Here is a 19,036-nt window from a genome sequence, read left to right as displayed (position 1 = left end):
ACTTCCCAGCCTGCTTTGCTGCTTCTGCTCTCATGTGTCTTTGCCACATGACATGTCTGTGGGAAGCTGAAAGCAAAGTGCTCCTTAAATTTGATGAGGGAAGAAAATGAAGCGCAGAGTTACTCGCAGCCTGGAGATTTCCTCATTAGCGGAATCATATCTCCAAGAAGCTTTGCTGAGCAACTTCCATATAACTTTTCCCAGCCCCAAGTAACCAAGCTTAAAGTGTAAATAATTAAATTCTTCATGGATTTCATGCTTCTCCACCACACCTTCAAAGGTTCCCTTTAACTGGGAAATAGTTCTTATTTCAGGGATAGGGAGACAGTGGCCCTTCAGGCGCTGCTGGACTCCGGCTCCTATCATCCTGACCACTGTTTGTGGAGGCCGAGGCTGAGGGGAGTTTCTAATCTCTTTTCCTTTTGTTCCTTACAGTCTTCAAATAAAAACATCTTGGAGGTCCCGGGCCACAGAGAGGCTAGGCTGGCCTCAACCAGAGCCAGGGCTTTTTCGGCCATTGCCCCGATCTGGTGGAACGCTCTGTCATAAGAGACTAGGGCCCTGAGGGACTTGACATCTTTCCGCAGGGCCTGCAAGACAGAGCTGTTCCACCAGGCCTTTGGCCAAGGCACAGTCTGACCCCCTCCTTTGGTAATCCTCACAGAACTCTAGCCCAATGGTTGCCATTAATTTGATAAGAAATGATTTTAAAATGAAATAATTTTAGAATGCTGTGCTACTTTTATTGTTGTTAGCTACTCTGAGAACGACTTCTGCTGGGGAGGGCGGGATATAAATAAAAAATTATTATTATTATTATTATTATTATTATTATTATTATCCATGTCTTTTAAAATTATAAGCTTGAGGACATAGGCTGTTTTAGGAATGATATTTGTAAACTACAGTGGGAGATTGGCCAGAAAGCGAAACAAAGATGCTACAAATAAACTGAGGCCTTTGTACAGTTGTAGAATTGTAGAGTTGAATGTCCCCACCCTTCTGAATCTTGAGTGGAACCACAGCTTGTTGTTGGGATTAAAGAATAATCTGGATGCCAGATAGTATTTTCCTGAGGGCTGCAGTAAACTCCACAAATATTATTATTATCATTATTTATTGAATTTATATACCATCCTCTACCGGGCAGTGTCAGGGGGGGTTCACCAGAACAAAATCAAAGTATAACTATGAAACCACAAAATACATATTCAAAAAACAATGCCCCAATAACCCCCCCCCACTGCATAGGCAAGCAGTTTCCTCTCACTGCAATTCCAGCTAACCATGTGTATGGTGAGGAAAAGATCCAAAAGCATCGTTGTCAAAGTTCCCTTAGTGATGCGGAGGAGATAGATAATTGACAGTAGACCTCTTAAAGTTTCTGATTCCCAATTCTTCACTACTAGCAATTGTGGAGTTGCCCATTGTTGCTTGAAATCATTCTTGTACCAGGCTCTTCTATCTTGAGTTAGACTGTATATTATTCATAGCTGAATTTCCTAAGCTGTTCAAGACGTTGTCAACTGAATTGCTAAATTGCAAAATGAACTTAGCTAAATTAGAAGAAAAGGGACATTAAACTAGCTAAATGAAGGACATAGATAAAAGGTCATATGGAAATCTACAAGGTTATGATACGTAGTTTGTGGAAGAGAAATATTTTCGGCACATGAGTTATGATGAGGATCAAAAGTACAAGACTAGGAGAAAACTTAGTACATGGAAGGACATGACAGAAACTTGATATTAGGTAATCAGAAACGAGCTAAGCCAGACACCTCAGTTTGATTTTATTCTTATTCTTATTATTTTATTTATTAAATTTCTATAGCGCCCATCAGCCATAGCTGTCAGGTTGGTTCACAACATAAAAATACAATATAAAAAACACAAAATACATAATAAAAAAGAACGGAAACTAACCAATAATCCCTCCACCAGAAGACATTTAAAAGGGCATTGGATGTCAATCAGCGAAAGGGCTGGTTAAAAAGGAATGTTTCACTTGGCACCTGAAGATGTACAATGAAGGTACCAGCCAAATCTCCCTGGAGAGCAGGGTCTCCAGTCCCACAAGAAAGCACCCTTGATGTCAGGGGTGCCAACTTGAATAAAATATTGTGGGGACCCAGATAAGCCATGCCCCGTAGAAATTATCACATGATACAGTGCGCACACACAATTTGGATGGGAATACCCATCAACTTTGTAGGGTCCAGCCCTACTGGAAGGAAATTTTTTATTTTGTTTCAGCTGCTAACTGAGACACATTTAAAAGGCGATCACATGACTGCCAGGATCAGAGGCTGCATATTTCTGAATGCCAGTTGCTGAGGTCAACTCCAGGAAAGAGCTGTTGCCATCAACTTGGGTTGGCCACTGGGTGCAGCAGGATACTGGATTGGATTAAGCTTTGAACTGAAGCAGCAGTAGGACTCCTCTAATGCTCTTGTCAGCAGCAAAGTTCAGGCCAAACTCTCACTCACCACGTGACCCATGTCAAACTTTGGAGCAGCAACTTTGTTTCCTCCCAAACATGTTTATCTCCAACTCTGCTCCTGCCCCTCAGGCCACACAGAGACTTCAGGTTGTTGCAAAGAGTAACTTCCTTCCCCTTATAATTATCAACATCATAGTGATTTATTCTGCCTTGTTCCTGTGGGAAAAGTTGGTACACAGAAGATCACCTGTATCAGAGACAGACTGAGTCAAGACTGACAGTAAGAGGGGTGGGATGTATCTGTGTGAGGTTTAATGGCTCTGAAGCTATAGCTGAGCACTACCCATATTGGATAAATAAGAGTTTTTTTGCTTGTTTTGATGTAGCTGGCTATGGGGGTGAGAGGAACACTCACAAGAGAGGTGTAGCAATCAGTCAGAATGAGATCCCAGATGCTGATGCTGCTCATTTTGCTTGAATCCTGTAGAAACGTGAAGGCAAAATGCCCCTTGAATCCAATCCGGGAAGGAATCAAAGCACAGAATTATTTCCAGACTGGCGACTTCCTCATTGGCGGGATAATATCTCCAAATCTGATTGCTCTACAACATCCATACATCTTTTCGCAGCCCCCAGTAACCAGGTTTAGGGATGAGTAAGTAATTATATGCAGAAGGACGTCATGTTTTTCTACTGCACCGCAATGGCTCCTGTTTACTAGGGAAATAGTCTCCATTTTAGGGGTGAGGATTCTGTGGTCTTCCAGATATTGCGCGACTGCAGCTCCCATCACCCCTGATCACTGGCCATGCTGGCAGGGGCTGAAGGGAACTTGAGTTTCTCAGCAGCTAGTGGGTTGCATGTTCCCAGATGTGCTCTGTTTTTACCTTCTGTGTTTCTGTGTTGCTTGCTGAAGAACACAAGTGCATAAATGAAGCTGATCAGGCCTCAAAATGATTCACTGAACGATCACACCTGTATTCATAAGATGAATGGGGCACTTTGGGTTCCTGGTATGCAGGAGTATGGGAAATAGCACTTTCTGAACACTTGACGCAATGCGGCAGAGTTTTTAATGGACACGTAAAGGAAGCCAAATTTTTAAGCATGTAACCCCCTATAACACATGTATCTCTATGGAGAGGACTAATTAATCAGTGAGCCTATTATGTATGTACATTAAGGTTACTTCCAATAACATATACTCCAAGTGTTGTGTTTGCTGTTCATGTTAATTTTATAGTGTTACTGTTGAAATCCAAAACAAAACGTATTTAAACAGACAAAACAGAGGTCTTTGATGCTGATATGCTGTCTGAAATAACTTCCCAGGAGATATCAGCAGAATTAGTGTCTGCGACTCCATTGCAATGAGATTAAACAGTTCCCACAGAGAGAATAATGAATGACAAGGAAACTATTCTCCTGGATGAAATGTTAGTTTAGGTGGACATTATCTCAAACTGGAACTACACAAGAAGCCCCCTTTGATGCAGAATAAGACACGCAATTGCAAGCTTAGCCAAGTCCAGTGCTTCCGGGGAATTAATTTGGCTCCAGGGACATTTTCTCTGCTTCACCCCCCCCCCCCCAGCAGCAATCCACATTCCTAAGATTCCCCCCTCACTGCTGAGCCAGACACCTGAATTCACTTGCACCGGAGAGACGGAAGGAAATACATCCTTCTGATGGTTTGTTTCACATAAAGACTGGTTGGAACTGAACTTTATCAAATAACAGCCCAATCCGAATCATGCCTATTGAAAATAAGCCATACGAATGAAATAGAGAGCTAATCAGACTTAGCTCTCCATTGCAGTTGGCTCTTTATGCAACTCCTTTGAAGCAGCCAATACTAGCCTTAGCAGCCACGTCCCCATATTTCTCACACATTCGGAAAGAAGAATGTTTTCTTCATTTTCCTTCCTTAAAGATTGTGTGCTTCTCCTCTTGAGAAATCCTTATATTTTAATTCTTAGGTGGCAGATGGATTTTCATCTTGTAAGAAAGATATGTCTCTTCTCACCCTTCAAACAAACATACAGACCAGGGTCCCCATATTGCAACAAGTGAAAATCCAGGCAAAAAGATTTATTGGCAAAGTTTTTGAGTTATTTTAAAGGAAATTCCAGTGATTTCCACCCACACACTGTTTTCAACTGCTGTCTTCCTGCTATGTCTGTATGGCAGCCCTAATGCAGACCATGATTTAGGGAATCAAATACTATTTATTTTCATTAGGTGGTGAATGGTTTGACACTTTTTATTTGATTGATTTCTTACAGATTGCCATATAGGTTCTACTGGCATATCTCGTCCTTCTTGTTCACCATCCAAGAGATCAACCAGGATCCCAGGCTCTTACCCAACATCACTCTGGGCTACAGCCTCTATGAGAACTATTACAATGCAAGGATCACTTCTGATGCCATGCTAGACCTGATTGCAGGTGTGGAAAGCAATATTCCAAACTATCGCTGTGGAAAATGGAATAATATCTTGGCTGTTCTTGAAGGAGCCAATTCCATCATCTCCAAAGTGATTTCAACTACGTCAGGCATGTACAAAATCCCACAGGTATGAAGGGTGGGGCATGGAGGGACACAAAAGAGGTTCAGCAGCAAAATAAATTCTCATTATCGTCAGCAAAAAGGGGCATCAACGAGGACAAAAATACTGAGCTATGTTAAGCTAGATAGCTCAGTTGGTTAGAGTGTGGTGCTGCCAATGTCAAGGTTGCAGGTTTGATCCCCGTATGGGACAGCTGCATTGCAGGGGGGACGACAAGATGAACCTCAGGGTCGCTTCCAACTCTATGATTCTATGATTCTTCCCTGCTAGGGAAGCTTTTAATGTTTAATAGGTTATTGTGTTTTAGTGTTCTGTTGGAGGCCGCCCAGAGTGGCTGGCGAAACCCAGGCGGGGTATAAATAATAAATTATTATTATTATTATTATTATTATTATTATTATTATTATTATTATAACGGAGACTTTGTTAGGGTTACAGCCTCCCGAAGTTTCCAAATAAAACTATCAGCCCCAGTCAGCACAATATTTGTTAGGTATTAAATATTTCAGGCTATTCCTGTACTTTCCTCTGAAAATAAAACACTGTAGTTTTCTTCCAGATCAGTTATGGCTTTGTATCTGGGGTTGTTGATGAGAACACCAAAGTTCCTTTTGTCTACCGTACGGTCCCCAATGAAGAAGTTCAGTACCTGGGGATTGTAAAGTTCCTCCAGCACTTTGGATGGACGTGGATCGGCCTCTTTGCTCCAGACAGTGAGAATGGAGAAAGGTTCTTGAGTGTCTTAACATCTCTGCTGGCCAGCAATGGCATTTGTGTTGCCTTTTCATTAACAATACCAGAAAAGAATGAACTTAAGATACTGACACAAAGTGAATTAATTGCTCTACGGAGAGAGACCGATGTATTCCTTTACTATGTCAACGTTCATACAGCACTGAGTGTCATCATGCGACTACAAGAAGAACAAGAGAAAAAAATTGGGCCAAAAGTATGGCTCACAACAGCTTTTCAAGACCTTGACATAAATTTGTTTTTTGGTCCGAAGCATTTGAAGTATATCCATGGTTCATTTTCCTTTGTAATGAAGACCAAAATAAGGAGCAAACGTGACTGCTGTAAATCAGAGTCCTATCTTCGTAATCTTTTGCGGCAAAAAGCATTTAGTTGCTCATACTCAAAGCACCTCCTCGCTGTGAGAGGTTGGACAAGATGCAGAGATGTGGAGAATCTGGAGGTGCCGTCTGAAGATGAGCTGCAGAATGTTCTGTCTCAAGACAGCCACAGAACATACTTCAGTCTCCAAATCATGGCACATGCTTTAAATGTTGCCTGTTCATCCAGATCAAAGCAGATGTTGATGGCGGGTGGAGGAGACCAGTTGGCATGTCAAAGGCTACAGCCGTGGCAGGTATTTCCTTTCCCTTTCTAGAAATCAAAGTTCTTTCTACCAACTCTACAATAATCATTCTCATTGATTTAGACACGAATGCAACAGTGAGGAAAAGGTTTTTGTTTTATTTATTTAGATTTAGATTCTTTTTTTAGGCTCCTAATGGAAAATATATATACAATGTGTATTTCATAAAATCTCAAGGTGGTCTACTGCAATAAAAAACATAAGACCATATGATAAAAACAAAAGAAGCCAAAACATTTAAAAACAGACATCATTCCACTTTGAGGGTGTGTGTTTAGTTTTGCCAGTAGGAGAAGTTGTGGCACGACAGGAGTTTTGAGTTCCAAGGAAGCAGGGATGAGGCATCTAAAATGCCTTCTAAGTTCTGGTGTTTAGTCCTCTGTAGATTCCAACGAGGCCAGGTATGCCAGGACTTTGGAGCTCAAAGGGAGGAGGGATGAGATGTCCAAAATGCTTTGAAATGTTGGTGTTTTCCCTGTCATTCCAGCTTCACCCTTTCTTAAGAGAAACCTGGTTGTTGAACACTTCCATGGGCGGACTGTATTTGGGTGAGAATGGGGAGCTGCCCATCATGTTTGATATTGAGAATTGGGTGGTGCTTCCCAATGAGTCTTGTGTTAGAGTGAAAATTGGGAGTATAGAGAGAGAGGCATCCACTGACTTCAAGCTCGCCGTTAACCCAGAAGCTATTGTGTGGCCCAAGAGCTTCAACCAGGTAAGAGCCCCTTTATTCCACATGATACACATGAAGATCTAGTAATCTGTTGAATATTTCCAAGAGGAATTCAAGTATAATCTTTTGGAAGTTTGGCTGATGCTTTCATTATAATTAATTAAGTAAATTATTGTTTTTGTTGTTGTTTAGTCGTTTAGTCGTGTCCGACTCTTCGTGACTCCATGGACCAGAGCACGCCAGGCACTTCTGTCTTCCACTGTCTCCCGCAGTTTGGTCAGACTCATGCTTGTAGCTTTGACAACACTGTCCAACCATTTCGTCCTCTGCCGTCCCCTTCTTCTTGTGCCCTCCATCTTTCCCAACATCAGGGTCTTTTCCAGGAAGTCTTCTCTTCTCATGAGGTGGCCAAAGTATTGGAGCCTCAGCTTCACGATCTGTCCTTCCAGTGAGCACTCAGGGCTAATTTCCTTAAGAATGGATGCGTTTAATCTTCTTGCAGTCCATGGGACTCTCAAGAGTCTCCTCCAGCACCATAATTCAAAAGCATCAATTCTTCGGCGATCAGCCTTCTTTATGGTCCAGCTCTCACTTCCATACATCACTACTGGGAAAACCATGGCTTTAAGTATACGGACCTTTGTTGGCAAGGTGATGTCTCTGCTTTTTAAGATGCTCTCTAGGTTTGTCATCGCCTTTCTCCCAAGGAGCAGGCGTCTTTTAATTTCGTGACTGCTGTCACCATCTGTAGTGATAATGGAGCCCAAGAAAGTAAAATCTCTCACTGCTTCCATTTCTTCCCCTTCTATTTGCCAGGAGGTGATGGGCCCAGTGGCCATGATCTTCGTTTTTTTGATGTTGAGCTTCAGACCATATTTGGCGCTCTCCTTTTTCACCCTCATTAAAAGGTTCTTTAATTCCTCCTCACTTTCTGCCATCAAGGTTGTGTCATCTGCATATGTGAGGTTGTTGATATTTCTTCCGGTGATCTTAATTCCGGCTTGGGATTCATCCAGCCCAGCCTTTCGCATGATGAATTCTGCATATAAGTTAAATAAGCAGGGAGACAATATACAGCCCTGCCGAATTCTTTTCCCAATTTTGAACCAATCAGTTGTTCCATATCCAGTTCTAACTGTAGCTTCTTGTTCCACATAGAGATTTCTCAGGAGACAGATGATCTTCTCCAATCCTCTGGCCACTACTGAGTTTTCCAAACTTGCTGACATATTGTGTGTAGCACCTTAACAGCATCATCTTTTAAAATTTTAAGTAGTTCAGCTGGAATACCATCAGTTCCACTGGCCTTGTTATTTGCAGTGCTTTCTAAGGCCCATTTGACTTCACTCTCCAGGATATCTGGCTCAAGGTCAGCAACCACACTACCTGGGGTTTACGAGACATCCATATCTTTCTGGTATAATTCCTCTGTGTATTCTTGCCACCTCTTCTTGATGTCTTCTGCTTCTGTTAGGTCCATACCACTTTTGTCCTTTATTATGGTAATCTTTGTACGAAATGTCCCTTTCATATCTCCAATTTTCTTGAACAGATCTCTGGTTCTTCCCATTCTGTTGTTTTCCTCTATTTCTTTGCATTGCTCGTTTAAGAAGGCCTTCTTGTCTCTCCTTGCTATTTTTTGGAAATCTGCATTCAATTTCCTGTATCTTTCACTATCTCCCTCACATTTTGCTTGCCTTCTCTCCTCCGCTATTTGTAAGGCCTCGCTGGACAGCCACTTTGCTTTCTTGCATTTCCTTTTCATTGGGATAGTTTTCGTTGCTGCCTCCTGTATAATGTTGCGAGCCTCCATCCATAGTTCTTCAGGCACTCTGTCCACCAAATCTAAATCCTTAAACCTGTTCCTCACATCCACTGTGTATTCATAAGGGATTTGACTTAGATTGTATCTTATCGGCTCAGTGGTTTTTCCTACTTTCTTCAGTTTAAGCTTGAATTTTGCTATAAGAAGCTGATGATCTGAGCCACAGTCAGCTCCAGGTCTTGTTTTTGCTGACTGTATAGAGCTTCTCCATCTTTGGCTGCAGAGAATATAATCAATCTGATTTCGATGCTGCCCATCTGGTGATGTCCATGTGTAGAGTCGTCTCTTGTGTTGTTGGAAAAGAGTGTTTGTGATGACCAGCTTGTTCTCTTGGCAGAACTCTGTTAGCTTTTGCCCTGCTTCATTTTGAACTCCAAGGCCAAACTTGCCAGTTGTTCCTTTTATCTATTGACTCCCTACTTTAGCATTCCAATCCCCTATAATGAGAAGAACATCCTTCTTTGGTGTCATTTCTATAAGGTGTTGTAAGTCTTCATAGAATTGGTCAATTTCAGTTTCTGAAAGTAAATTATTAAATGTGCATAATGCTCTTCATGTGCAGATACACACACACACATGTATATCTGTATGTTTGTATGTATGTAATTTTTTCATCTATTGTGGGAGCCTTTTTTGTGGAACCTGATTGAGCCGCACAATATGGCCCATGGTAAATCCAGCAACAGAAAAATTCTGTGGCCCCTCCTTCCCTGGTGCCCTATGCAAGTACTTATTTTGCTTAATGGTTAATCCAGCCCGGCCTTGCGAGATCTCATGAGAACATCACAGAGCCCACGCAAGAGCATCCTGGTGCCCAATGAGCAAAAGAGAGAGCTTGGGAGTAAGGCCTGCTTGGCAGGCCAGCTCCGGAAGGTCAGGGTGGTTGTGCAGGAGCCGTTCCAAGGGGCTCATTCGAGTACAGTGGAATTTTGGTTCTGGAACTTAATCCATTCCAGAAGTCCGCTCAACTCCCCAAACTGTTCGAAAACCAAGGTATGGCTTCCGATTGGCTGCAGCAGCTTCCTGCACTCAATTGAAAGCCACGTTGGACGTTTGGCTTCTGAAAAATGTTCACAAACCAGAAAACCTGCTTCCGGGTTTGCAGGATTTGTTTGGGAGCCTAGCCATTCAGGAAACAAGGTACCACTGTATATACATTTTTGCATATACTACTCCTTCCCCGGAATGTAAGCCCTGCATAAGATGTGATCATACTCTGTGTTTAAATACTGCTCTTCATCAGAGTGTTTTATTGCTGCTGTTCTGGGATGCGATTTTTCTTTTCCTTTCTTTTGTTTCTGCATCTTTTGCCCTGTGCGTAGAGAATTTGTTCGGTTGTTTCCAAACTCTATGAATCAACACCATAGACACAAATTCTCCTGGCACACAAATACTTCCCCTGAATGTACCTAATTTTTTATTAATATTATACTGTGCTTCATTCCAGTTGTTCAAAGACCTATGTACTAATACCTTTTTCAGTACGTTTCTGAGCACAATTCAAAGTGTTGTTGCTGACCTTTAAAGCCCTAAACGGCCTCAGCCTATTATATCTGAAGGAGCGTCTCCACCCCCATCGCTCAGCACGGATACTGAGGTCCAGCTCCGAGGGCCTTTTGGCGGTTCCCTCCCTGCAAGAAGTGAGGTTACAGGGAACCAGGCAGAGGGCCTTCTCGGTAGTTGTGCCTGCCCCGTGGAATGCCCTCCCATCAGATGTCAAGGAAACAAACAACTTCCTGACTTTTAGAAGACACCTGAAGGCAGCCCTGTTTAGGGAAGTTTTAAGTGATTGATGTTTTAATGTATTTCTAATCTTTTGTTACAAGCTGTCCAGCGCGGCTGGGGGAACCCAGCCATATGGGTGGGGTATAAATAAATTATTATTATTACAAAAGCAAACACAATAGGGGCATTTCCGTTCTACATCAAGCATAGGACCCAACTCCTAGGAACTTTGGGGGCTTTGGCCCCCACAATAAAATATTTGAGGGGGCTGGGTCCCGGAAAAGTTGATGGGCATCGATTATGTGTTGTGCGGCTTACCTGGGCCCCCACAATATTTTATTCAAGTTGGCACCCCTGACATCAAGGGTGCTTTCTTTTAAATAATTTTTATTAAATTTCCATTTACAAAACCAATCATATCATATCATATCATATCATATCATATTAATTATTCCAATACATATCACATCCAAATATTAAACCAAGTTTTAATTTTTTTGTGGGGGGTACCCATGCTTCGAGTTCGGTAGGAGTCCAATCATCTTTATATTTCTGCTGCTTTGATGTTCACAGTCCCATCTTCTCCTCTCCTTGTCATTATCCTTTTTCTTCTTAATAACCTCTGAATTTTCTCCACCAGCGAGTTGAAAGAAACAGCCTTGTTATATTTCTGTGTGAACTCTGTAATGCTTTCCCGTAATTCATCTCACATAAATCCAAGAGTCCAAGAGTCTTATTCAGGCGGCAGTCGCCATTTTAGTCAATTCCGATGAAATACAGTCTCGGCGTCCGCTCCTTAATTTTCCCAGACCTTCTGTACCATAAATCAGTCATTCCAGGAGGGTTATTGCCCTTTCAAATTTACGATCCAAACCTGATAGCAGAACAGTGGCTCACCCTCCCTAAGACTGAAAATCTTGCATCAAGGTCTGCCTCTTAATGGCAGATCACTTTGTAACTACGCCACAAGAAAGCCTCCCTTCTTTCCAGATCTTTCACAGAGTAAATCCTTTCATTAGCATTTTTGTTTCCACACAGTCTATTTTTCAATCTCACTTGCAATCTATCATTGTGATGGTTCTTCAGGGCGGGGGGGTGGGGGTTGTTAGGTAAATGATATTGGGGGGAAAAGAAAGCTTCCCCCCCCTTTCCATTCTGTTCAACATACCAGCATGGCTGTGCTTCTTTGATGTAGTCCTTTGTTCATTCCGTCCCATCGCTCTGTCTTCTCCATGGTAAATTTATTTAGCAGATAATTCACTTCTGACCTCGCTCGAAACATGTGCATTCACTTTTCCATTTTTTTTTTTTATCTTAAGCAACGCAGCTAGTTTCGCTCCTGAAAGTAGCATCCGGGAGCTCCAGAACTCACACAACGGCTTTCCGCTCAGTGCCCCCACCCCTCCTTCTTTCGAACTCGGGGGTGATTTATGGACAGCTGCGGGCGAGACAGCATCTTCCCACCCCCTGGGAAAATGAGGGAGACTGATATACTCCCCATAATCAGCCTCTAATTACCTCGTGCAAGCCGGATAGATGGTATTGTCGGACATCTTCCAAGGCGCCCCTAGCGGCCCCCCATGCTGAGTGACATCAAGGGTGCTTTCTTGTGGGACTGGAGACCTTGCTGGGTTCTTTCCAGACTCTCTGAGTGAGTTCTATATGCACAAGTATTGCTGACACTTCCTCTTTAATGTGCCATCTTTTCTTTATGGCTAGACTGTGCCTCACGCCAGGTGTACCAAAAGGTGTCGCCCAGGATATGCCAAGGTGGTTCAAGAAGACAAGCCGCTTTGCTGCTATGCTTGTGTTCCGTGTGGGGAAGGGACCATATCTACACAGGAAGGTGGGTGACACCACAGGAGATGGAATTTGTTGGGAGAATTTGTTAGTCAGAGACGTTCTGTGAAGATTCTAAAGACATATTTGGATGCATTTTTAATCCCCTTCCAGGAAGTTATTTGAAAGAAATGACTTGCAGGAAGCAATCTCTGGGATTCAAATTGGGTTCAGCCTGCTCTGCCCATAAGGCACAGCTTTGGCTATTTTATACCAAGCCTTCTAGGATCAGAGAACCAGAACCACCCTCACAAAAGGAAATTTAAAATGTCTTCAAAATAAGTGAGAAATAGTGAAAATAGCAAATATTTATTTAAAAGAGAGAAAGCATGATGCACAATAATAATAAAAATTAGGTGAACATTCCATTCCATTGCAGAACAATTAAAAATTATGGGATTTCAGCAGGAAGTTATTGGATATCCCAGTCAAGGAGTTTGAGACCAGCTGTAGCAGCTTGGAAGAGAGGAGTTCAAGGATATTAAAAATAAATAAATAATAAGTTGTGTGTCCTTGTTTCTCAATTTGATCCTTTTACATGGTTTGCATGTTTTGTGGTATTTTATTCATTGTGACTTGCTGTTTTTTATTGATTATAGATTAGTAATTCTTTATTGTACATGATAAGTGTTAGCTGTTTATTATTTGCTGATATTAAATTTTACTGTTTACTATGCCTTAGTATTATTATTGAATAGTAATTTTGCTTATTTTGATATGTTGTTTATTTTAAAGTTATGCTTTTATTATGACTTTTTGTGTGTGTATTACGCCTGTGATCTTTGCTGTCTATTTTGTTGTTTCTTCAGCTTGTAACCCTCCTTCTGCATAGCAATATAGAAAGGCAGTTTACAAATTAAAAGTGAAATGAAATATGGAAATCAAGCAGTGTACTGCCCGAAAACTATCGCGTAATGAAATTCACATGCTCATTTTCTGATATCTCCTATGTGAGTGCATTTATCGACATGTAATAGGATGTGTCTGTAAGCAAAGCCAAAGGCATTCTTTTTCTCCTCCTCAGATGCAGAGCGTTGCACCAAATGTCCAGAAGAACAATATCCAAACAAGGACCGAGATCACTGCATTCCGAGGATTATCAGCTTCCTATCATATAAAGAATATTTGGGGATTCTCCTGACTTCTTTGGCTCTCTTCCTGTCCTTAACCACAGGCTTTGTTGTAGGGATCTTCATTAAACACAAGGAAACTCCCATAGTCAAAGCCAACAACAGGGACCTCTCCTACATCCTCCTTGTCTCCCTCCTGCTGTCCTTCTTGTCCTCCTTCCTCTTCATTGGCCGTCCCAGGAAAGTCACCTGCCTCCTTCGACAAACGGCCTTCAGCACCATCTTCTCAGTTGCTGTATCTTCTTTGCTGTCCAAAACCATCATGGTGGTGCTGGCCTTCCTGGCCACCAAGCCAGGGAATAGGGTGAGGAGATGGTTAGGGAAAAGTCTGGCCAACTCCATTGTCCTTTCCTGCTCCAGTGTCCAAATGGTCATTTGCATCATTTGGCTGGGCATCTCTCCCCCATTCCCAGACTCCGACAAGCATTCCCAGGCTGGAGAGATCACCCTGCAATGCAATGAAGGGTCTGTTGCCATGTTTTATGCTGCCCTGGGTTACATGGGCTTCCTGGCTGCCATCTGCTTCACGGTGGCTTTCCTGGCCAGGAAGCTGCCTGGGGCCTTCAATGAAGCCAAGCTGATCACCTTCAGCATGCTGGTCTTCTGCAGCGTTTGGGTCTCCTTTGTGCCCACCTACCTGAGCACCAAGGGGAAATACATGGTAGCCGTGCAGATCTTCTCTATCTTGGCTTCTAGTGCTGGGCTTCTGGGCTGCATCTTCATTCCCAAATGCTACATTCTTGTGCTGAGGCCTGATCTGAACACAAAGGAACACCTGGCCACAAAAACTAAAGTTGTTGCCTGATTCTTAACATATTTATAACTGTTTTCCTCCACAGAGTTGCCTTAGGAATGAATGTATCTCCTTAGATAAAATTTGCTCTTCATTTTTCATTCATCTTTAATGATGAAAGGGAAGCATTGAATCACATCCCTGGAGAGTTTCTGGACATACAACTTTTAGGGATATCCCTACCTGTAGCGTTACACGGAGTGCAGCCTCCCTCTTCATACATAATTATCCTTCTCTACCATATCCAGTTTATACTTTGACATGACCCAACTTCCTTTCTTCCTGAGTTCATAACCTAAGCCTACATAATAACTTAGTGTAACTTGAAATTCTGCTTCTAGTATTAAAAACAGCAACTGAAAAACGGAATCTCACTTGAGTGTATTAATGCTTGAGGGAACCACCAGAAGGCCCTTGGAGCTGGACCCTCAGTATCTGGTCTGGACGATGGGTGTGGAGACGCTTCTTTAGATATACAGGGCCAATGTCATTTAGGGTTTTCAAGGTCGGCATCAACCAATGAATGTGACAGCTGTCTGTTTGGTGGGAGTGAGAGGGGCACCACAATAGCTGGAGCCAAAGACAATGATGGAGTAGAACCCCCACTTGTAAGTAAGAAGGCAGGTGAGTGGTGGTGGCATGAAGGCAGGTTGAGATTCGTGGGGTAGTCCCCATTCACCCCCATGGAGCAGACCTCTCACTTATTTGCCCTAAGCTTCTGGAGAAGGGCAGGACGCATCCTTTTTGTCTCCTTCTCTAATATAGCACCAGCACTCATACACGTCCAATGAATCGGAAGGTTGGGAGATTGAGAGCAAACAAAAGATTGAATCATGCAGTACATAGTTTCTTCCCCCAAATGCCAGTTGCTGGTGACCAGTGCCTGGCAAGGCCCATTGCTTTCATGCCCTGCTTGTGAGCTTCTCAGCAATGTCTGATTAGCCACTGTGTTGCAGGACTAGATGGGAGTTTGGACTAACCCAGCAAGGCTGTTCTTAGCAAAGTTCAAGCCAAACTCATCCCCGAAATGCAAGTGACTCATGTTGCAGTGATTTGGTGTAAACATATTTTTCCAGCTCTGTCCCTGCCCCTTGAACCATGTAGAGATCCTGGGAATTTTCTTCCCGTTATAATTATAAAAATGATAGTGGTTTATTCTTCCCAAAGCTCAAGAGACATCCCTGGCAATTGCCCAAACATCAGAAGCGAAGGAAGCCTGAGGTTATACCTGTCACACTGTGCTGGAGGGTGTTGACTTCTTCTGATTACCTGGCTGTGGGGAAGAAAGGAGAAGTCAAAATAGAGGTGTAAGAGGCCAAGCCAGAATGACCTCCTTGCTGCGGCTTCTGCTGCCGCCTCTGCTTCTAATGCCCCATCAAGTCTGGGGGAAGCTGAAGGCAAAGTGCTCCTAAAATTTGATGAGGGAAGAAAATGAAGCGCAGTTACTCCCGGCCTCGAGACTTCCTCATTAGCGGAATCATAACTCCAAGAAGCTTTGCTGAGCAACTTCCCTATAACTTTCCCCAGCCCCCAGGAACCAAGCTTAAAGTGTAAATAATTAAATGCATCGTGGATGTCTTGCTTCTCGACCACCACTTCAATGGTTCTCTTTAAAGGGGAAATAGTTCTTATTTCAGGGATAGGGAGACAGTGCAGTACAATATAATAGACAAGGAATCACAGTGAGTCTACTTTGAGAATTACATTTAAGAAACACAGAACTGTTTGCTTGAACAACTTAAGGTATCACAAGAAATCATATTTAAATATCAAAACATGTAAGGAAATTATCAAAAGGTCCACATAAAGAGGCATACAGCAAAAGCTGCACAATGCGAAACACTCTCCCCAGAGGGGCTCGCGTGGTGCCATCATTACATATCTTTAGCCACCAGGCAAAAACAGTGGTCTTTCATAAGGCGTCTGACTTTTAATTATTAGGGTCTATTTGAGTGGGTGTTGTGGTCCAATCTAGCTTTTAAAAGTAGATTTAATTTTTTTAATGCAGGTTTTAAGGTATGTTTTTGTTTCTTTGTTTCATATAATTGTACGTTGCTTTGAGTTGCTGTGGAAAAGAGAACAAATCGATTTAATAAATAATAATGCCAGAGACACCGATTTGGGGAGGTCGTTCCCTCTCAGCTTCATCCTATGTAACAAGGATGTTTTGGTGACGAAAAGTGAGATAAACCTTGTGCACTACATCTGTCTACATCTGCGGGATACAAATGTAAGCATTAAATCGTGAAATGGACGGACAAATCTTTGCCTCTCCTTCCCTACTACATAGGTTTATTCTGCTACTTCATTTCCCTCCAAAATGTATTAGAACACAGATATTTATGGATGTAAGTGATGCTGAAGCCACTTTTCTCATCCTCAGATGCAGATCATTGCCACAAATGTCCAGAAGATGAATATGCAAACAAGCACCAGAATCAATGTATTCCTAATCTTCCTGGTTTATGAAAAATATTTGGGGATAATCTCAGCTTCTATTACGCTATTCTTGTCTTTGACAGCAGGCATCATATCAGGAATCTTCATTAAATGTAAAGAAACTCCAATAGCCAAAGCCAAAAACCGGGACCTCTCCTATATCATCCTCATCTCCCTCCTGCTTTCCTTTTTGTCCTCCTTCCTCTTCATTGGAAGGCCAAGGAAAGTGACCTGCCTTCTCCGACAAATGAAGAAGAAGAAGAAGAAGAAGAAGAGGAGGAGGAGGAGGAGGAGGAGTTTGGATTTGATATCCCGCCTTTCACTCCCTTTTTTAAAGAGTCTCAAAGCGGCTAACATTCTCCTTTCCCTTCCTCCCCCACAACAAACACTCTTCAGCATCATCTTCTCGGTTGCCATTTCTTCTGTGTTGGCAAAAACCATCATGGTGGTGCTGGCCTTCCTGGCCACAAAGCCAGGGAACAGGGTGAAAAGATGGCTGGGGAAGAGTTTGGCCAACTCCATTGTCATTTCCTGTTCCAGTGTCCAAATGGTCATTTGCATCATTTGGCTGGGCATCTCTCCCCCATTCCCAGACTCTAACAAACACTCCCAGGCTGGAGAGATCACCCTGCAATGCAATGTAGGGTCTGTTGCCATGTTTTATGGTTCCCTTAGCTACATGGGCTTCCTGTCTACCATCTGCTTCATGGTGGCTTTCCTGGCCTGGAGCCTTCAATGAAGCCAAGCTGATCACCTTCAGCATGTTAGTCTTCTGCAGCATTTGGATCACCTTTGTGCCCACCTACCTGAGCACACAGGGGAAATACATGGTAGCTGTACAGATCTTCTCTATCTTGGCTTCTAGTGCTGGACTCCTGGGCTGCATCTTCATGCTCAAGTGCTACATTTTTATACTGAGGCCTGACCTAAATACAAAGGAATACCTGACAATAAAAACTAAAGGCATCTGATCTTGAGTACTATGTATAGGGACAGATTCTGCGTACAACAGAATCTGAAGCAGAACCAGTTTTGTCTCCAGAGGGGGAGGGGTGTATCTGAGAAGCAGAGCTGGTTCCACCCAAGTTCTATGCCCAACATCTCCAGTTTAAAACATGAAGAAGCGGGACCAGGAAATGCCACTTTCATTCTGAGATCCTGCCAGTTAGAGGGGATAATACTTAGCTGGATGGGCCGGTGGGCTGCATACACATCAAACGTTTGAGACACAGCATGTGACCCCCCCAATGAATACTAGGAGCTGTAGATTACCCCCCACAGAGCTACAGCTCCCAGTACTCTTAACAAACTACACACTTTTTTTACAGGGATGTTCTCATGTTCTTCACTCGAGTAGGACTCGAATAGGACTCTGGCAGAGACACATGTCCGACTGGCATGTTCTCTCCCTCCTGGTCTTTCGTTTGGGAGCTTCAAAAGCTTTCTTCAGCCCGAACATCACAGCAACCAATGCCAACCTTAGGGATCCACAGAGTTTGTGCACCTTGTGTGACAGACCTCAGCAACTCAGCATTTTGGCTAATCTACTTTATTTACATATAAACACACATGGAGCACTGCAACATGGCTCCCTCTTTCTATAGGATTAGACAGCAAAGAGAAAAAGAACAAAGGACAATAGTCCCACTTCATGGAACACAGTAACACAAACATCCTGTCTCTGTCACTTCCCACTCCGTGGAGTTAAAGCATACACCATCATGTGATAGACAAAAATCCCATGACTGCACTCATAGATCAGGAATTCTAACACTTCACTGGTGGGCGGAAGCGTTGGGTCACTGGGAGCATAGTCGGTTGCTGTATTCAGGGCCAGGTTGGAATTTCCCAGTTGGCTAATTGGCTCCAGCCCTCTGGTTTTCACCATCCTCATAGCGAATCCCTCGTGGCAGGGATTGTGAGTTTTATGGGTTTAGAACTTTTCTGAACTTTCTAGAACTTTCTAGTTCTCAAAAGAACAAGCTAGTAGCTGTGTTTATCTAGATAGTCATGTGAGACTCGAGGTCATGGCTTGGGGTGGGTATTATATTCTACTGCCTGCTGGACAGTTTAGCTTCAGTCTTTCTTACTTCCTGTTTTCCTGTCTATTTTTTTGCTTCTGTAACCTGATGTGCTCTTCGGGGTGGAAGATATTTGTACCTTACTGGGGATCCAGTAAGTCCTGTACGCTTTTAAACCTCAGTAAACTGTTGCTGAAGA

At 42.8% G+C, this 19,036-nt stretch overlaps 1 protein-coding gene and 1 long non-coding RNA gene across 2 annotated transcripts in view; both read left to right on the top strand.

The window, feature by feature from the left end:
- Nucleotides 1-19,036, top strand: part of LOC310671218 — a 497,424-nt gene that overhangs the window by 94,052 nt on the left and 384,336 nt on the right. The window lies entirely within an intron of this gene.
- LOC310670178 (vomeronasal type-2 receptor 26-like) lies at nucleotides 2,884-14,737 on the top strand (the record flags this gene model as incomplete). Its single annotated transcript, XM_083424993.1, has 6 exons — nucleotides 2,884-3,098; nucleotides 4,729-5,020; nucleotides 5,574-6,383; nucleotides 6,880-7,107; nucleotides 12,335-12,461; nucleotides 13,479-14,737. 6 exons carry the CDS (start codon nucleotides 2,884-2,886, stop codon nucleotides 14,387-14,389), a joined length of 2,583 nt encoding a protein of 860 aa, XP_083281119.1. The 3' UTR covers nucleotides 14,390-14,737.

This window comes from Podarcis tiliguerta (assembly GCF_965153285.1).
Source record: "Podarcis tiliguerta genome assembly, chromosome: 2".
NCBI classification, from domain to species: Eukaryota; Metazoa; Chordata; class Lepidosauria; order Squamata; family Lacertidae; genus Podarcis; species Podarcis tiliguerta.
The sequence above is the reverse complement of the archived record's forward strand: the minus strand, read 5'-3'. Positions and strand labels throughout refer to the sequence as shown.